This window comes from Pseudophryne corroboree, chromosome 3 (assembly GCF_028390025.1).
Source record: "Pseudophryne corroboree isolate aPseCor3 chromosome 3, aPseCor3.hap2, whole genome shotgun sequence".
Lineage (NCBI taxonomy): Eukaryota > Metazoa > Chordata > Amphibia > Anura > Myobatrachidae > Pseudophryne > Pseudophryne corroboree.
Window position 1 is genome coordinate 211,294,524 of NC_086446.1, and position 19,398 is coordinate 211,313,921.

A 19,398-nucleotide genomic window follows, 5' to 3' on the forward strand; every position below is an offset into this window, starting at 1 on the left:
ACTTCTATTCAGAAGCATGCCTGCAAAAGATTAAAAATTACAATGCAACACATGGCCCACCCTGCCCTCCCTTCTTCCTGTAATTATTACTCATGCCCTGCAGCTTTTTACCCCTACATACAGTACAACCATGGCATGGAGGATGTCTCTGCCATCTCATTGCTGAGCTACAGTACATCACTGACTGTGATTGTGCTCATAACTACACTGTAGCTGTTCCATCAATGAATAGAAGTGTGTGATACCTGTGATCAGTAAAACCAACAAATTTCAAGATAGAGATGTAATAATAATAATAATAATAATAATAATAATAATAATAATAATTACTACAGGTTGAGTATCCCATATCCAAAATGCTTGGGACCAGAAGTATTTTGTAATAATTGCATGCCATAATGAGATATCATGGCGATGGGACCCAAGTCTGAGCACATAATGTATTTATGTTTCATATAGTCCCCCTAGACACAGCCTGAAGGTCATTTTAGCCAGTATTTTTAATGACATTTGTGCATTAAACAAAGTTTGTGCACATACACACAATGAATTTAGGTTTCATATACACCTTATACACACAGCCTGAAGGTCATTTAATACAAATGTGTTTAATAACTTTATGTATTAAACAAAGATTATGTACACTGAGCCATCAGAAAACAAAGGTTTCACTATCTCAGTCTCACTCAAAAAATACAGTATTTCAGAATATTTGGGTATGGGATACTACTACTACTACTACCACTACCAAATATTCCGAAACACGGAATTTTTCAGTGAAAGTGAGATAGTGAAATCTTTGTTTTCTGATTGCACAATGTAAACAAACTTTGTTTAATACACAAAGTTATTAAAAATATTGTATTAAATGACCTTCAGGCTGTGTGTACAAGATGTATATGAAACATAAATGAATTGTGTGACTGTACACACACTTTGTTTAATGAACAAAGTTATTAAAAATATTGGCTAAAATTACCTTCAGGCTGTGTGTATAAGGTGTATATAAAACATAAAAGCATTCTGTGCTTAGACTTAGATCCCATCGCCATGATATCTCATTATGGTATGCAATTATTCCAAAATACGGAAAAATCCAAAATCCTAAATACTTCTGGTCCCAAGCATTTTGGATAAGGGATACTCAACCTATAATAATAATAATAATAATAATAATAATAATAAATTTTATTTATATAGCACCCTTTTCTCCAATAGGACTCAGAGCGCTTAACAGATAGAATAAATATAATACAGAACAGAAACAATGAAGTACAGAAAAAGCTTTTCATAAAGTGCAGAGAGCATGGAGACATTAAAGGGCAGTACATACGGGGAGAGATATGTGCTGAGCGATCTATTACAGACCTGAGAGAGGGTGGGGGACGCTCATTTCACCCAGTCAGTGAGCCAATCTTGAAGACAATTTGCCATTTTACAGGCAGCCAATGAGGGGAGAGGGGGGCGGGGGGGAGTAGAGAATGTGTGTTATGTAGCTGGAAAGGGACTGGTTGGTTAACAGCCTGGCAGCTGTGTTTTTATACCAGTTGCAAGTGCTGCAATTCTTTTGCTGGGAGACCAAGGTAGAGTGCATTTCAGTAGTCTATGGTGATGATACAAATGTATGTAAAATAAGAATTTACTCAACGGTAATTCTATTTCTCGTAGTCCGTAGTGGATGCTGGGTACTCCGTAAGGACCATGGGGTATAGACGGGCTCCGCAGGAGACTGGGCACTCTTGAAAGAAAGATTAGGTACTATATCTGGTGTGCACTGGCTCCTCCCTCTATGCCCCTCCTCCAGACCTCAGTTAGGGAAACTGCCCGGAAGAGCTGACATTACTAGGAAAGGATTTGGAATCCAGGGTAAGACTCATACCAGCCACACCAATCACACTGTACAACTCGTGATAACTATACCTAGCTAACAGTATGAACAATAACTGAGCCTCTCTCAACAGATGGCTCATACAATAACCCTTTAGTTAAGCAATAACTATATACATGTATTGCAGAGAGTCCGCACTTGGGACGGGCTCCCAGCATCCACTACGGACTACGAGAAATAGAATTACCGGTGAGTAAAATCTTATTTTCTCTGACGTCCTAGTGGATGCTGGGGACTCCGTAAGGACCATGGGGATTATACCAAAGCTCCCAAACGGGCGGGAGAGTGCGGATGACTCTGCAGCACCGAATGAGCAAACTCAAGGTCCTCCTCAGCCAGGGTATCAAACTTGTAGAATTTTGCAAAAGTGTTTGAACCCGACCAAGTAGCCGCTCGGCAAGTTGTAAAGCCGAGACCCCTCGGGCAGCCGCCCAAGAAGAGCCCACCTTCCTCGTGGAATGGGCTTTTACTGATTTAGGATGCGGCAGTCCAGCCGCAGAATGTGCAAGCTGAATGGTGCTACAGATCCAGCGAGCAATAGTCTGCTTTGAAGCAGGAGCACCCAGCTTGTTGGGTGCATGCAGGATAAATAGCGAGTGATTTTTTCTGACTCTAGCCGTCCTGGAAACAAAGTTTCAGGGCCCGGACTACGTCCAGCAACTTGGAATCCTCCAAGTCCCTAGTAGCCGCAGGCACCACAATAGGTTGGTTCAAATGAAACGATGATACCACCTTAGGGAGAAATTCGGGACGAGTCCTCCATTCTGCCCTTTCCATATGGAAGATCAGATATGGGCTTTTACATGACAAAGCCGCCAATTCTGACACACGCCTAGTCCAAGCTAAGGCCAAAAGCATGACCACTTTCCACGTGAGATATTTTAGCTCCACGGTCTTAAGTGGCTCAAACCAGTGGGATTTTAGGAATCCAACACACGTTAAGATCCCAAGGTGCCACTGGAGGCACAAAAGGGGCTGAATATGCAGCACCCCTGTAACAACGTCCGAACTTAAGGCAGTGAAGCCAGTTCTTTTTGAGAGAAAAAGGGATAGGGCCGAAATCGTGGCCTTTATAGATCCTAATTTTAGGCCCATAGTCACTCCTGACTGTAGGAAGTGCAGGATTCGACCCCCCTGGAATTCCTCTGTAGGGCCTTCCCGGCCACACACCAAGCAACCTATTTTCGCCATATACAGTGAAAAAGTCTTGCTGTCACGTCTTTCCTTGCCTTTATCAGCGTAGGAATAACTGCATCCGGAATGCCCTTTTCCGCTAGGATCCGGCGTTCAACCGCCATGCCGTCCAACGCAGCCGCGGTAAGTCTTGGATCAGACAGGGTCCCTGTTACAACATGTCCTGACTGAGAGGCAGAGGCCATGGGTCCTCTGAGAGCATTTCTTGCAGTTCCGGGTACCGAGTCCTTCTTGGCCAATCCGGAGCAAAGAATATTGTTCACACTCCTCCGATTATTACAATTATCAGCCCTTGGGTCTGAGAGGAAGAGGAGGGAATATATAGACCGACTGGAACACCCACGGTGTTACTAGTGCGACCACAGCTATCGCCTGAGAGTCCCTTGACCCAGCGTAAAACCTTTTTTATCTTTTTATTGAGGTGGGACGCCATGTAGTCCACCTGAGGCAGTTTCCATCAATTTGCCAAACTGCGTGAAGACTTCCTGATGAAGTCACCACTTTCCCGGGTGGAGGTCGTGTCCACTCCCGGAATGAACACTGCTGACAGTGCGCTTACTTGATTTTCCGCCCAGCGAAGAATTCTGGTGGCTTCTACCCTCGCCACCCTGCTCCTTGTGCCGCCCTGGCGGTTTACATGAGCCCCTGCAGTCTGACTGGATCAGAACCGGTTGGTCGCGAAGCAGGAACTCCGCTTGACTTAGGGCGTTGTATATGGCCCTTAGTTCCAGGATATTGATGTGAAGGCAAGTCTGTTGGCTTGACCACAAACCTTGGAATTTTCTTCCCTGTGTAACTGCCCCCCACCCTCGGAGGCTTGCATCCGTGGTCACCAGGACCCAGTCCTGAATGCCGAATCTGCGGCCCTCGAGAAGGTGAGCACTCCGGAGCCACCACAGGAGAGACACCCTGGCCCTGGGGGATAGGGTGATTAACCGATGCATCTGAAGATGTGATCCGGACCACTTGTCCACTAGTTCCATTGTCCTTGCATGGAACCAGCCGAAGGGGATGGCCTCGTATGATGCCATCATCCTTCCCAGGACTCGAGTGCAGTGATGCACTGACACCTGTTTTGGTTTTCAATGGATTCCTGACCAGTGTCATGAGCTCCTGAGCTCTCTCTATCGGGAGATAAACCCTCTTCTGGTCTGTGTCTAGGATCATGCCTAGGCGAAGCAGATGAGCTGTAGGAACCAACAGCGACTTTGGAATATATAGAATCCAGTCGTGTTGCCGTTTCACTTCCAGAGAAGGTGATACGCTGTCCAGCAACTGCTCTCTTGATCTCGCTTTTATGAGGAGATCATCCAAGTATGTGATAATAGGGACACCTTGCTTCCGCAGGAGCACCATCATATCCGCCATTACCTTGGTGAAATTGGTAATGACAATCCCGTACCGCAATTCTGAGGTACGCCTGATGAGGTGGATAAATGGGGACACGAAGGTATGCATCCCTTATGTCCCGATTCATTTCAGGCATGCAATGACCGCTCTTAGCGATTCCATCTTGAACCTGAACCTTTTCAGGTATATGTTCAGGGATTTTAATTCAATATGGGTCTAACCGAACCGTCTGGTTTCGGGATTATAACATGGTCGAATGATAACACCCTCTTGTTGAAGGAGGGGACCCTTGACCACCACCTGTTGAAGATACAATTTACGAATTGCAGTTAACACTGGCTCCCTCTCTTGGGGGGAAGCCCGCCGGGTCCTCGGTGAGGGGGCATCTTCTCACAGTCCAGCCTGTATCCCTGCGATACAATTTCTATTGCCCAGGGATCTAACAGGGAGTGAACCCACTTGTGGCTGAACTTACGAAGGCGTGTCCCCACCGGGCCTAGCTCCGCCTGTGGAGCCCCAGCGACATGCGGTGGATTTTTGTAGAGGCCGGGGAGGACTTCTGTTCCTGGGGACTAGCTGTGTTGTACAGCTTCTTTCCTCTGCCCCCGGCTCTGACAAGAAAGGACGCACCTCAGACTTTCTTGTTTCTTTATTCGAAAAGCTGCATTTAATAATGTTGTGCTTTCCTAGGCTGTGCAGGAATATAAGGCAAAATATCAGAATTACCAGCTATAACTGTGGAGACCAGGCCCGAGAACCTTTCTCCACACAATCCTCAGCCTTCCATATGCCTCTTAAGTCGGCATCATCTGTCCAATGTATATTCTACAGGACACGTCAAGCAGAAATCGACATAGCTTTTGTCTTTAGGACCCAGTATACTTATGTCCCTTTGGGCATGCTTTATAATTATATATCTATCACTTAAGACAGCATCTTAAAATATTTATATGCATACTAGGGTCTCAATCTCTGCTGATAAGGTACCTGTCCACGCTGCCACAGCGCTATAAACCCATGCCGACACAATCGCCGGTCTGGGTAGTATACTAGAATGTGCGCGCTATCTGCAGGATCCCTGAGAATAGCTAGTGCAAACAGGACACCCAAGGGGAAGATTCTCAACACATCCTGGCCCTAGTGGGGAAAGGATACAGCCTGAGAATTCTCTTGTGGGAAGCGGCCGTCTCTTGTCTGGAGATTCCCGCTCTTTTTCCTCATGAGAGGAGGGAAATTTACCTCAGCATTCTTCCCCTTAAACATGTGTACTCTCGTGTCAGTGACAGATGAGTCATCAGTGATATGCAAATCATCTTTTATTCCAATAATCATATATTGAATATCTTTTAGCCCTCTTGGCTGTAACTTTGCATTATTGTAATCGACAGTGGAGTTAAACTCCGTGTCGATACTTTGTTATTTTGGATAGTGAACATAGAGAGACTCTGAAGGACTCTGTGACATAGGGACAGACCAGGGTAGATTTCCTTTCTGTTCCCTAACCTTTTGTGCAATAATTTTACCTCAGCACTTACACATATCCAAACAGGTGTCGGCGTTGTCGACGGAGACACCCTCCCACACACATATCCGCTCTATCACCTCCTTAGAGGAGCCTTTTACCTCAGACATGTCGACACACGCGTACCGACACACCACACACACAGGGGATGCTCTATTTGAAGACAGTTCCCCCACCAGGCCCTTTGGAGAGACAGAGAGAGAGAGTATGCCAGCACACACCACAGCGCTATATAATACAGGGATGTACACTATACTGAGTGATTTTTCCCCTATAGCAGCTTATATACACAGTTTTGCGCCTAAATTTATGTGCCCCCCCCTCTCTTTTTTACCCTTTGTGTACCAGGATACTGCCGGGGAGAGCCTGGGGAGCTTCCTTCCAGCTGAGCTGTGAAGAGAAAATGGTGCCGGTGTGCTGAGGAAGAAGGCCCGGCCCCCTCAGCGGCGGGCTTCTGTCCTTTTATGTACTTTAATGGTGGGGGTTAATGCACATATACAGTTTATCAGACTGTATTATGTGCTTTTCGCCAAGTAAGGTAATCTAATTGCTGCCCAGGGCGCCCCCCCCCAGCGCCCTGCACCCATCAGTGACCGGAGTGTGTGGTGTGCTAAGGGACCAATGGCGCACAGCTGCAGTGCTGTGCGCTACCTTAATGAAGACCGGAGTCTTCAACCGCCGATTTTCAACTTCTCTTCGTTCTTCTGGCTCTGCAAGGGGGACGGCGGCGCGGCTCCGGGACCGGACGACCGAGGACTGGGCCTGTGTTCGATCCCTCTGGAGCTAATGGTGTCCAGTAGCCTTAGAAGCCCAAGCTAGCTGCAAGCAGGTAGGTTCGCTTCTCTCCCCTCAGTCCCACGTAGCAGTGAGTCTGTTGCCAGCAGATCTCACTGAAAATAAAAAACCTAACAAATACTTTATTTTCTAGGAAGCTCAGGAGAGCCCCTAGGGTGCATCCAGCTCTGGCCGGGCACAGATACTAACTGAGGTCTGGAGGAGGGGCATAGAGGGAGGAGCCAGTGCACACCAGATCTAGTACCTAATCTTTCTTTTAAGAGTGCCCAGTCTCCTGCGGAGCCCATCTATACCCCATGGTCCTTACGGAGTACCCAGCATCCACTAGGACGTCAGAGAAAGGGGGGTACTCACAGAGCGATATTCTAAGCAATCTGACTAGATTGCTTAGAATATCTGCATGATCGATCTGTGTGTAGCCCCCTCAGCGATAGCGATGCGCGGCCCCGCACACTCAGCACAGATCGCGCTGTGCTGAGCGGTTCGCTCAGCACACATCTCTCCTGCATCGGCCCGTGGGTACTGGGCTTAAGACTTTAGGCAGATCTTCAGAGGGAATTAAGTGCTTGATTCTAGCTATGTTCCTCAGATGAAAGATTAAGGGTGTGTACTCACAGATCTTCAGTATCCTTTTTTCAGCTAAGCCTGGTGTGACCTAAACACCAAAAACTGCTGGTGGAGTGTGTGAGTACTTTTTACCCAAATTTTGTATAACAATTTGCAAATAGTGCACAAAGTCACAAATTATGTACAAAGTTTGCAGGATTGCTTTTTTATTTGTGGTCACAAAGGAATTGTCATAAAGCAGCACATTAAGACGCATATTAAGCAAAAGTTCCATGGCAAACTTGCAAAGTATGTGGCATGCCAAAAGGTGGGGCACGATTTCTGGATAAGTGTACGTGGACACCTCTATATGGGTGACTGTGTTTTTGATGATATGGAGGTCTCAAGTCTATAATCCTCAGCCTAAACTTAGTTTATTCATATTTGACAATGACCATACAGCGAAGGACGTGCAGTGAGCTAAATGGCTCAAGAGGCACTGGTTACACAAAATATATGAGCCAAAAGGTACATGTGGGCATTATACACAGGTACAGCAGTATATACTCCTGGAAATTTGGTGAGTTTTGATCAGAGATTTGCAGAAAAGATAACCAGGGAAGGCACTGCCTCATCTGCCATAGACTTTTTACTCCAGAGTTTTGGCTATAAAAAGGAATAGAATAATGCAAAGAAGATATTTATAACATATTCTTTGAATTTTTCCATATACTTTATACAGTGAAACCTCTGGCACAAATGTTAGTATGACAGGAAAGGCTCTGCCTCACCTGCATCACCTCACCGCACCAGAGGCGGAACTACCGGCAGTGCAAGCAGTGCGTTGCACTGGGGCCCGCCTCTGTCCAGGGGCCCAAGCATGTAATGAGTCAAACTGACTCATTACATGCCGCTGTGCGCTGCGGGCAACCGCTGCCCGCAGCGCACAGCCGCCCACAGAGGAGAGGAGCAGCGACACGGACGGGGGAAGGAGGAGGAGGGAGGTGAAGGAGGGAGCCGCAGCAGCGCTTTGTTACTGGTGGAGGCGCTGCTGCCCCTCTGCTTCACTATAGGCTATTCTCGGAAGACAGCCTATAGTGAAGCAGAGGGGCAGCAGCAGCAGCGCCTTCACCAGTAACAAAGCGCTGCTGCGGCTCCCTCCTTCACCTCCCTCCTCCTCCTTCTCTCCCGCCCGGGAATCGTCTGACGCTGCACCGAGGAGCCTGAGCCAGCGGAGAGGGTAAGTATAATTCTTCTGTCTTTCTTTCTGTCTCTTTCTTCGTTGGGATTGCCTGCCGCTATGTGTAAAAATGGGGGACTGCCTGCCGCTATGTGTAAAAAGGGGGAATCTGCCTGCCGCAATGTGTAAAAAGGGGGAATCTGCCTGCCGCAATGTGTAAAAAGGGGGGACTGCCTGACGTAATGTGTAAAAATGGGGAATCTGCCTGCCGCTATGTGTAAAAAGGGGGAATCTGCCTGCCGTAATGTGTAAAAAGGGGGACGCTGTCTGCCGTAATGTGTAACAAGGGCACGCTGTCTGCCGTAATGTGTAAAAAGGGGACGCTGTCTGCCGTTATGTGTAAAAAGTGTACGCTGTCTGCCGTTATGTGTAAAAAGGGGACGCTGTCTGCCGCTATGTTTAACAAGGGCACACTGTCTGCCGTTATGTGTAAAAAGTGTACGCTGTCTGCCGTTATGTGTAAAAAGTGTACGCTGTCTGCCGTTATGTGTAACAAGGGCACGCTGTCTGCAGTTATGTGTAACAAGGGCACGCTGTCTGCCGTTATGTGTAACAAGGGCACGCTGTCTGCCGTTATGTGTAAAAAGGGCACGCTGTCTGCCGTTATGTGTAAAAAGGGCACGCTGTCTGCCGTTATGTGTAAAAAGGGCACGCTGTCTGCCGTTATGTGTAAAAAGGGCACGCTGTCTGCCGTTATGTGTAAAAAGGGCACGCTGTCTGCCGTTATGTGTAAAAAGTGCACGCTGTCTGCCGTTATGTGTAAAAGGGTCTCTACCTGGTGTAGTGGTGCTACTGTGCGGCGTAATTTGAAGAATGGAGACTACTGTGCACCGTTTTATGAATTAGTATTATTTTGTGGCCACACCCCTTCCTCACGAAGCCACGCTACTATGTATTTTTGCGCGCGCCTAAGGCGCGCACTGCCCCTATTTTGCATGCAGGGGTGGGGCTCCGATGCCGTTTCTTGCACACAGTGCTAAAATGTCTAGTTACGGCACTGTTGCTAGGTATCCATTTCTCAGGTCCCCCTCACCAGATCCTCTCCAGGGGTGAGTGGGTGGACTTGGATGGGATGTGTGTGTGTGGGGGGAGGGGGGGCCAAAGCATTTTGTCGCACCTGGGCCCACCGCTCGCTAGTTCCGCCACTGCACCGCACGTCACTGCTTGAAGGTACCACAGCAAGCATATTTTATAGGTTGACAACAGCTCTGACATGCTTAACAGAGGGAATGCACTATAATTATTCAGAAAAGTCTCTTTAATTCACAATAAAGTAGCCGGTCATAATCTTTGCTACACTGAGGATGGCATGCAACTAAATTACACTTATCTTATCAGCCCATTAGAACATTGGTCATGTTTTACATTTGAGTGAGTTCAAAGTTTATCCCCACCATTTAAAGATAAAAATATTTTTTCAGATGATAAAACAGGCAATAATAGGATGTAGCAATGAAGATGTCCACACAGGCATCATTTTTTTCCTACAAACTTGTATTTCTATATAACAATTTGCAACCTAAGTGCACATCATAATCACATTGCTAGCCAATCATTTTGATCATGTAAGTTATAAAACACACACACACACACACACACACACACACACACACACACACACACACACGAATTTAGATTTAATAGAACAGAGACATTTGAAATGCAAACACTATGTAGGTCACTGGACTAGTTAATGAACTCATGATTAATGAACAATTATTATTGTTTATTCACACAACGCCAATCAAATCACACTTTACAAATATGTAATTCACATCACTCCCTGTTGAATGGGGCATACATTCACACATACTCCGATCCATTTATTTTCTTTTTTTCCAGAAAGCAATTACCATCCCAGTTTTTAGAATATTGATATTGATTTTTAAAAGATAAAAGATTCACACTGACATGGACAGAATAAAGCATTTTGATAGTAGCAGAAAATGTTATGCAGTTAATATACCGCCTGTTGGGATCACAACGTTCATGATACGAACGCCGGAATCCCGAAAGCCAGAGAAATGCCTGCAGTCGGAATCCCGACTGCAGCCCCGAATTCCCACTTGGGTGGTGGGTCCAAGCCACCATCCGAGTGGGAATATAAGTTGGGGCGAGCAAATCTCGCCACTGGGATTCCGGCTGACAGGATGCCGCTCAGGGTACAGTGACAGACAGCATCCCGTCTGCCAGTCTCCTGTATGTATTCCGCAGAAAATAAACACTTGTGCTGGCCGCACATCACTGCAGGTACAATAGTTTTCTCTCTAAAATCATATCACACACATTACTGTTTTCCGCGGGTGGTATTCAGTATGCCGGCTGTTGGCATCCCGGCGCTTAGTATACCGGCACTTGAATCCAGACACCCAGCATACCGACAACTATTCTCCCTCTTGGTGGTTTACGACCCCCCTGGAAGGAGAATAAATAGCGTGCCGCGCAGTGTGGCGAGTGCAGCGAGCCCGCAAGGGGCTCATTTGCGCTCGCCCAGCTGTCGGTATGCCAGCAGTTGGGATCCCAGCGCCGGTATGCTGCCCGCCGGCATACCATACTACACCCATTTTCCGCAATGCAGGAAAGTTGCAGAACTGTCAGGACTGAACAAGAATATAAAACATAACTGATATCATATGCTAAGTGTGAAGGCTGTAGACTGCCCTCTGCAAATTTGGCATCAGATGTAAAAGGAGCCCATACATCAAGCATAAATAAGGGCAATTCCCTATTGGGCCGATGCTAGGTCGGGGGATTTGAGAAATCAAAATGTTAGGATTTCCCCAACCCGCCGGATCTAGGAAAAAATGGTTAGGATCTGCTGTTTTTGTCCTCGATCTGCCAATGGATCATTGCCGAATAATGAATTGGATTGCAGATCAGCAGAACGGGGAGTCGGGGCTGTAGATAAATGGCCCATAAAACTCTACAACATATGGAGGACACAGGAACGAAAAGAGCAAAATGAAAAATTAAACAGTAATGCACACATCTCTAGGCAAATTAAGCATCATTTTACATTATATGAGAAAATGTAATAAAGTGACACTCAGTTTAGCACCTCAACATTTGCAAGTAAATAGAATATCTATTTAATAGCTCACATATAAAATAGTAGATTTATAAATTGCAACACAGCATACAGCCACGTTCAGTACCATGACCTCAAGTAAACTTTGAGTCAGCAGACTGAGGGGAAAAGACATGTGAAAAGAAAAAACTGATACAATGTCTTGTGCTAATGTAGTCACTTTGTTTCATGTAAAGACCAAGCTTAAGGAAGATTGATGGTGTGAAATAACAATGTCGCTTTTCACTTCCAATTCAGCATTGTTACAATTGTCGTCTTATAAATAGCTGTTTAAACCTTTGTTACAAGGAACATCTTGAAAAACAATCTTGTAAACGCAAGGCATGCTTGCAAAAACATTTTAGATACTGTAGATCACAAGTTGTGTTGCTTACTTTTGAACCAATGAATGGCAATCGTTTTATTATTCGGAAAAATTGTTTTTTACACCTCGATGTCAGACCTGAAAACAAATCAGAAATGTTTTGTTTTTTTAAAGAAAGAAAGAAACACAACAACACACAACAAACAAGCTATTCAAGACAACTAAATAAACATCACAATCCCTACAGATTTAATACAAAAGGTTTTTGTTTATGCTTACTGTAATTTAAGAAAATAAATTTGCTCCTCATGTTACTACTGTATAGCACATTGCCAAATGGCATAATTTAAATCAAAGAAATCAGATTTCAAAGAGCCGCAAAACTAAAGAGGGCAGCATTTTTGCAAAATGAGGGCATGACGACACTCCGTTATAAAGATGGAATGATGTCTGTTGTGTCATTCTATTTAGAAAAAAAAGTAATACTAAAGCATGACTGCATTCACTGCCTCCAGGTGGGGAGCCTATTTCACAATCCAACATTGTACACAATTCAGTTACTGCTGCAAGAGCTAGTCACACTTGTTATTCATAGTCTCCTCTCCAAGCGGATTTATTCTCGGTAATATAAGCTGTACTAAATGCAATCAACACACAGGTGGCTATCTGCGGGTCTCTTAAAAGGAAGGGGAAATGAGGAAAAGGGTTGTCCTGTTGTCTTTTTCCGTAACACTTAAGGATACAAAAAATTATTCACAGATAAATAGTGGTTTGGAATAAACTATACAAATCATGGAAGAACCACACATGTCATTTGAGAAAAAAAAAAAGGAAGAAGGTGTATTGTGGGTACAGAATTAAAATAAAATGTAGCGCACACTCTGAAAATGGCCACGTGGCAGTTTAAGTGGGTCAATTAAACTGGGTCAATTCCACCATAAACCATCAGAACCTGACCTTATTGAAGGAATGTAATTACATTATCAATCTTCATGCTGTTGACAGTCAATATATTGACAGCACGATATCAACGGGACAATGACAACACAGTTGTAATTTAAAGCACTGTAATAGTGTCGGCATTATAACTTTAAACAAGCAGTTTTATGACCATGTTTTTACTTACAATGCAGAGACTGTTACAATGCTTTAAATTACATTACAAACACTACATTGTCCTGTTAATATCTTTCAACATATTGACAGACGACAGCAGGGTGATCGACAATCCGTAGGTATGCTTTACTAAATAGGACAGGTCTGTCATAGGTGAAGCATGTGTGGAGATAGGTGTCAATCCACACATGGACTGCAATTAAGCAGTTCACCACAACATCTGAATTGCAAAGCAATATGACTGCAATAAGAGTTTTCACAAGTCACTTTAAAATAAATGTTAGAAGCTCTGAGACGTAATTCAACAACAGCAAAATATTTACATAAGAGCTTACAAGTCTAGAAATTATTCAGTGCAGTCTTGTTAAGTGGTTTTGTTTCATCCAATTTTTTTTATTTTTGTGCATCTAGATTAGAGTGGAAAATATGCTTGGCACAAGCAGAGCCACACAGTGTGCCGCTATGGGGCATTTGGCAGTAGTGTATGAGGACATATCTTTAGGAAACTACCAATTAGCGGCAAGAGTCAGTAGTAAGGCTCGCAGGAACAGCGGCTATTTGGAGCAGCTGTCCCCACACTGGAGTAAATCAGATACCTAAATAATGGAGACACAGGTGGGGCATTATAACTAATTGGCTCTTAGAAGTTTTCTATACAATTTGCTGGAGGACCAGTTCATTGAGTAACTAGGAATGTATTGAATATTTTCACCAAGGCAAACATCAATTTTAACTTAGGGCGTTCTGGAATGTATAGTTCCACAGCAGCTGGAGGGCCACTTATTGCCCACCCATGGCTTAATCTAATTGTTTATTTTCATTTATTTTTTGAGTGATTTTTTATATAGCGCACACATTGCGCAGTGCTTTACAGAGAATATTTGGCCATTCCCATCAGTCCCTGCTTCAGTGGAACTTACAATCTACATTCCCTGTTACATGTACTGTAGGTGCATACATGGGAACATTTTTTTTTGTCAGAATTCACTTAATCCACCAGTTATGATTTGGATTGTGGGAGGAGACCCACACAAATCAAACAAACTCAACCCAGTTAGTGGTGGGAATTGAGCTAAAGACCTCAGTACTGTGAGGCAGTACTGCTAACCAATACACCAACCATGCTGCCCCACTGATAGAGAATCAGACTGGTTTAGAACATGAGAAATGTTAAACATCTCATTAGACAGATTTAGAGAGGAGTAGCTCTACGCCACCCCTACTATAATTTGAATTGAAGTTTGTGAAGCTGCATGCACACCCAAGGGACTGATGGCATTCCATCGTAGGCTATTTAGTGACCCCCATCTCTGAAATTCCACAGAGTGTGAATGTGTGTGTTTATTTATTTTATATATTATTGTTCTCCTGACGCTTTACTGTTCAGGCTGTCTGCCTGTCAAAATGACCCTACCACCTGGCACTTTGACACGGCCAAAATTTGTGCTGCACTAAAATTTTGGATGCCGCTATCTTTAAAAGCTGGGCTGCGGGTTCCACTCATTTAAAATAAGAATTTACTTACCGATAATTCTATTTCTCGGAGTCCGTAGTGGATGCTGGGGTTCCTGAAAGGACCATGGGGAATAGCGGCTCCGCAGGAGACAGGGCACAAAAAGTAAAGCTTTAGGATCAGGTGGTGTGCACTGGCTCCTCCCCCTATGACCCTCCTCCAAGCCTCAGTTAGGTACTGTGCCCGGACGAGCGTACACAATAAGGAAGGATTTATGAATCCCGGGTAAGACTCATACCAGCCACACCAATCACACTGTACAACCTGTGATCTGAACCCAGTTAACAGTATGATAACAGCGGAGCCTCTGAAAAGATGGCTCACAACAATAATAACCCGATTTTTGTAACTATGTACAAGTAATGCAGATAATCCGCACTTGGGATGGGCGCCCAGCATCCACTACGGACTCCGAGAAATAGAATTAATCGGTAAGTAAATTCTTATTTTCTCTATCGTCCTAGTGGATGCTGGGGTTCCTGAAAGGACCATGGGGATAATACCAAAGCTCCCAAACGGGCGGGAGAGTGCGGATGACTCTGCAGCACCGAATGAGAGAACTCCAGGTCCTCCTTAGCCAGGGTATCAAATTTGTAGGATTTTACAAACGTGTTTGCCCCTGACTAAATAGCCGCTCGGCAAAGTTGTAAAGCCGAGACCCCTCGGGCAGCCGCCCAAGATGAGCCCACCTTCCTTGTGAAATGGGCATTTACATATTTTGGCTGTGGCAGGCCTGCCACAGAATGTGCAAGCTGAATTGTATTACACATCCAACTAGCAAAAGTCTGCTTAAAAGCAAGAGCACCCAGTTTGTTGGGTGCATACAGGATAACAGCAAGTCAGTTTTCCTGACTCCAGCCGTCCTGGAACCTATATTTTCAGGGCCCTGACCACATCTAGCAACTTGGAGTCCTCCAAGTCCCTAGTAGGCGCAAGACACCACAATAAGCTGGTTCAGGTGAAACACTGACACCACCTTAGGGAGAGAACTGGGGACGAGTCCGCAGCTCTGCCCTGTCCGAATGGACAAACAGATATGGGCTTTTTTGAGAAAAAAACCACCAATTTGACACTCGCCTGGTCCAGGCCAGGTCCAAGAGCATGTTCACTTTTCATGTGAGATGCTTCAAATCCACAGATTTGACTGGTTTTAAACCAATGTGTTTTGAGGAATCCCAGAACTACGTTGAGATCCCACAGTGCCACTGGAGGCACAAAAGGGGGTTGTATATGCAATACTCCCTTGACAAACTTCTGGACTTCAGGAACTGAAGCCACTTCTTTCTGGAAGAAAAATCGACATGGCCGAAATTTGAACCTTAATGGACCCCAATTTGAGGTCCATAGACACTCCTGTTTGCAAGAAATGCAGGAATCGACCGAGTTGAAATTTCTTCGTGGGGCCTTCCTGGCCTCACACCACGCAACATATTTTCGCCACATGTGGTGATAATGTTGTGCGGTCACCTCCTTTCTGGCTTTGACCAGGGTAGGAATGACCTCTTCCTGAATGCCTTTTCCCTTAGGATCCGGCGTTCCACCGCCATGCCGTCAAACGCAGCTGCGGTAAGTCTTGGAACAGACATGGTACTTGCTGAAACAAGTCCCTTCTTAGCGGCAGAGGCCATAAGTCCTCTGTGAGCATCTCTTGAAGTTCCGGGTACCAAGTCCTTCTTGGCCAATCCGGAGCCATGAGTATAGTTCTTACTCCTCTACGTCTTATAATTCTCAGTACCTTAGGTATGAAAAGCAGAGGATGGAACACATACACCGACTGGTACACCCACGGTGTTACCAGAACGTCCACAGCTATTGCCTGAGGGTCTCTTAACCTGGCGCAATACCTGTCCCGTTTTTTGTTCAGACGGGACGCCATCATGTCCACCTTTGGTAATTCCCAACGGTTTACAATTATGTGGAAAACTTCCCCATGAAGTTCCCACTCTGCCGGGTGGAGGTCGTGCCTACTGAGGAAGTCTGCTTCCCAGTTTCCATTCCCGGAATGAAACACTGCTGACAGTGCTATCACATGATTTTCCGCCCAGCGAAAAGTCCTTGCAGTTTTTGCCACTGCCCTCCTGCTTCTTGTGCCGCCCTGTCTATTTACGTGGGCGACTGCCGTGATATTTTATCCCACTGGATCAATACCGGCTGACCTTGAAGCAGAGGTCTTGCTAAGCTTAGAGCATTATAAATTTACCCTTAGCTATATTTATGTGGAGAAAAATCTCCAGACTTGATCACACTCCCTGGAAATTTTTTCCTTGTGTGACTGCTCCCCAGCCTCTCGGGCTGGCCTCCGTGGTCACCAACATCCAAAACTGAATGCCGAATCTGCGGCCCTCTTGAAGATGAGCACTCTGTAACCACCACAGGAGAGACACCCTTGTCCTTGGATATAGGGTTATCCGCTGATGCATCTGAAGATGCGATCCGGACCATTTGTCCAGCAGATCCCACTGAAAAGTTCTTGCATGAAATCTGCCGACTGGAATTGCTTCGAAGGAAGTCACCATTTTTTTTACCATGGCCCTTGTGCAATGATGCACTGATTTTAGGAGGTTCCTGACTAGCTCGGATAACTCCCTGGCTTTCTCTTCCGGGAGAAACACCTTTTTCTGGACTGTGTCCAGAATCATCCCTAAGCACAGGAGACTTGTTGTCGGGATCAGCTGCGATTTTGGAATCTTTAGAATCCACCCCTGCTGTTGTAACAGTATCCGAGATAGTGCTACTCCGACCTCCAACTGTTCCCTGGACTTTGCCCTTATCAGGAGATCGTCCAAGTAAGGGATAATTAAGACGCCTTTTCTTCGAAGAAGAACCATCATTTCGGCCATTACCTTGGTAAAGACCCGGGGTGCCGTAGACAATCCAAACGGCAGCGTCTGAAACTGATAGTGACAGTTCTGTACCACGAACCTGAGGTACCCTTAGTGATAAGGGCAAATTTGGGACATGGAGGTAAGCATCCCTGATGTCTCGGGACACCAGATAATCCCCTTCTTCCCGGTTCGTTATCACTGCTCTGAGTGACTCCATCTTGATTTGAACCTTTGTAAGTGTTCAAATTTTTTTAGATTTAGAATAGGTCTCACCTAGCCTTCTGGCTTCAGTACCACAATATAGTGTGGAATAATACCCCTTTTCGTGTTGTAGGAGGGGTAATTTAATTATCACCTGCTGGGAATACAGCTCGTGAATTTTTTTCCCATACTGCCTCCTTGTCGGAGGGAGACCTTGGTAAAGCAGCCTTCAGGAGCCTGCGCAGGGGAAACGTCTCGACATTCCAAACTGTACCCCGGGGATACTACTTGTAGGATCCAGGGGTCCTGTACGGTCTCAGCGTCATGCTGAGAGCTTGTCAGAAGGGTTGGAACGCTTCTGTTCCTGGGAATGGGCTGCCTGCTGCAGTCTTCTTCCCTTTCCTCTATCCCTGGGCAGATATGACTCTTATAGGGACGAAAGGACTGAAGCTGAAAAGACGGTGTCTTTTTCTGCAGAGATGTGACTCAGGGTAAAAACGGTGGATTTTCCAGCAGTTGCCGTGGCCACCAGGTCCGATGGACCGACCCCAAATAACTCCTCTTCCTTTATACGGCAATACACCTTTGTGCCGTTTGGAATCTGCATCACCTGACCACTGTCGTGTCCATAAACATCTTCTGGCAGATATGGACATCGCACTTACTCTTGATGCCAGAGTGCAAATATCCCTCTGTGCATCTCGCATATATAGAAATACATCCTTTAAATGCTCTATAGTCAATAAAATACTGTCCCTGTCAAGGGTATCAATATTTTTAGTCAGGGAATCCGACCAAGCCACCCCAGCTCTGCACATCCAGGCTGAGGCGATCGCTGGTCGCAGTATAACACCAGTATGTGTGTATATACTTTTTATGATATTTTTCCAGCCTCCTGTCAGCTGGCTCCTTGAGGACGGCCCTATCTATAGACGGTACCGCCACTTGTTCTGATAAGCGTGTGAGCGCCTTATCCACCCTAAGGGGTGTTTTCCAACGCGCCCTAACTTCTGGCGGGAAAGGGTATACCGCCCATATTTTCTATCGGGGGGAACCCACGCATCATCACACACTTCATTTAATTTATCTGATTCAGGAAAAACTACGGTAGTTTTTTCACATCCCACATAATACCCTCTTTTGTGGTACTTGTAGTATCAGAATATGTAACACCTCCTTCATTGCCCTTAACGTGTGGCCCTAATAAGGAATACGTTTGTTTATTCACCGTCGACACTGGATTCAGTGTCCCTGTCTGTGTCTGTGTCGACCGACTAAAGTAAACGGGCGTTTTAAAACCCCTGACGGTGTTTTTGAGACGTCTGGACCGGTACTAATTGTTTGTCGGCCGTCTCATGTCGTCAACCGACCTTGGCGCGTGTTGACATTATCACGTAATTCCCTAAATAAGCCATCCATTCCGGTGTCGACTCCCTAGAGAGTGACATCACCATTACAGGCAATTGCTCCGCCTCCTCACCAACATCGTCCTCATACATGTCGACACACACGTACCGACACACAGCACACACACAGGGAATGCTCTGATAGAGGACAGGACCTACTAGCCCTTTGGAGAGACAGAGGGAGAGTTTGCCAGCACACACCAAAAACGCTATAATTATATAGGGACAACCTTATATAAGTGTTTTCCCTTATAGCATCTTTTTTATATATTTCTAACGCCAAATTAGTGCCCCCCCTCTCTGTTTTAACCCTGTTTCTGTAGTGCAGTGCAGGGGAGAGCCTGGGAGCCTTCCCTCCAGCCTTTCTGTGAGGGAAAATGGCGCTGTGTGCTGAGGAGATAGGCCCCGCC

At 45.6% G+C, this 19,398-nt stretch overlaps 1 protein-coding gene across 1 annotated transcript in view; it reads right to left on the reverse strand.

Moving 5' to 3' along the window:
• SGPL1 (sphingosine-1-phosphate lyase 1) overlaps window positions 1-19,398 on the reverse strand; it is a 68,237-nt gene that overhangs the window by 23,411 nt on the left and 25,428 nt on the right. Inside the window, exon 3 of the mRNA XM_063958793.1 lies at window positions 11,998-12,065. Coding sequence (XP_063814863.1) covers window positions 11,998-12,065 — 68 coding nt within the window. The remainder of the gene's footprint in view (window positions 1-11,997; window positions 12,066-19,398) is intronic.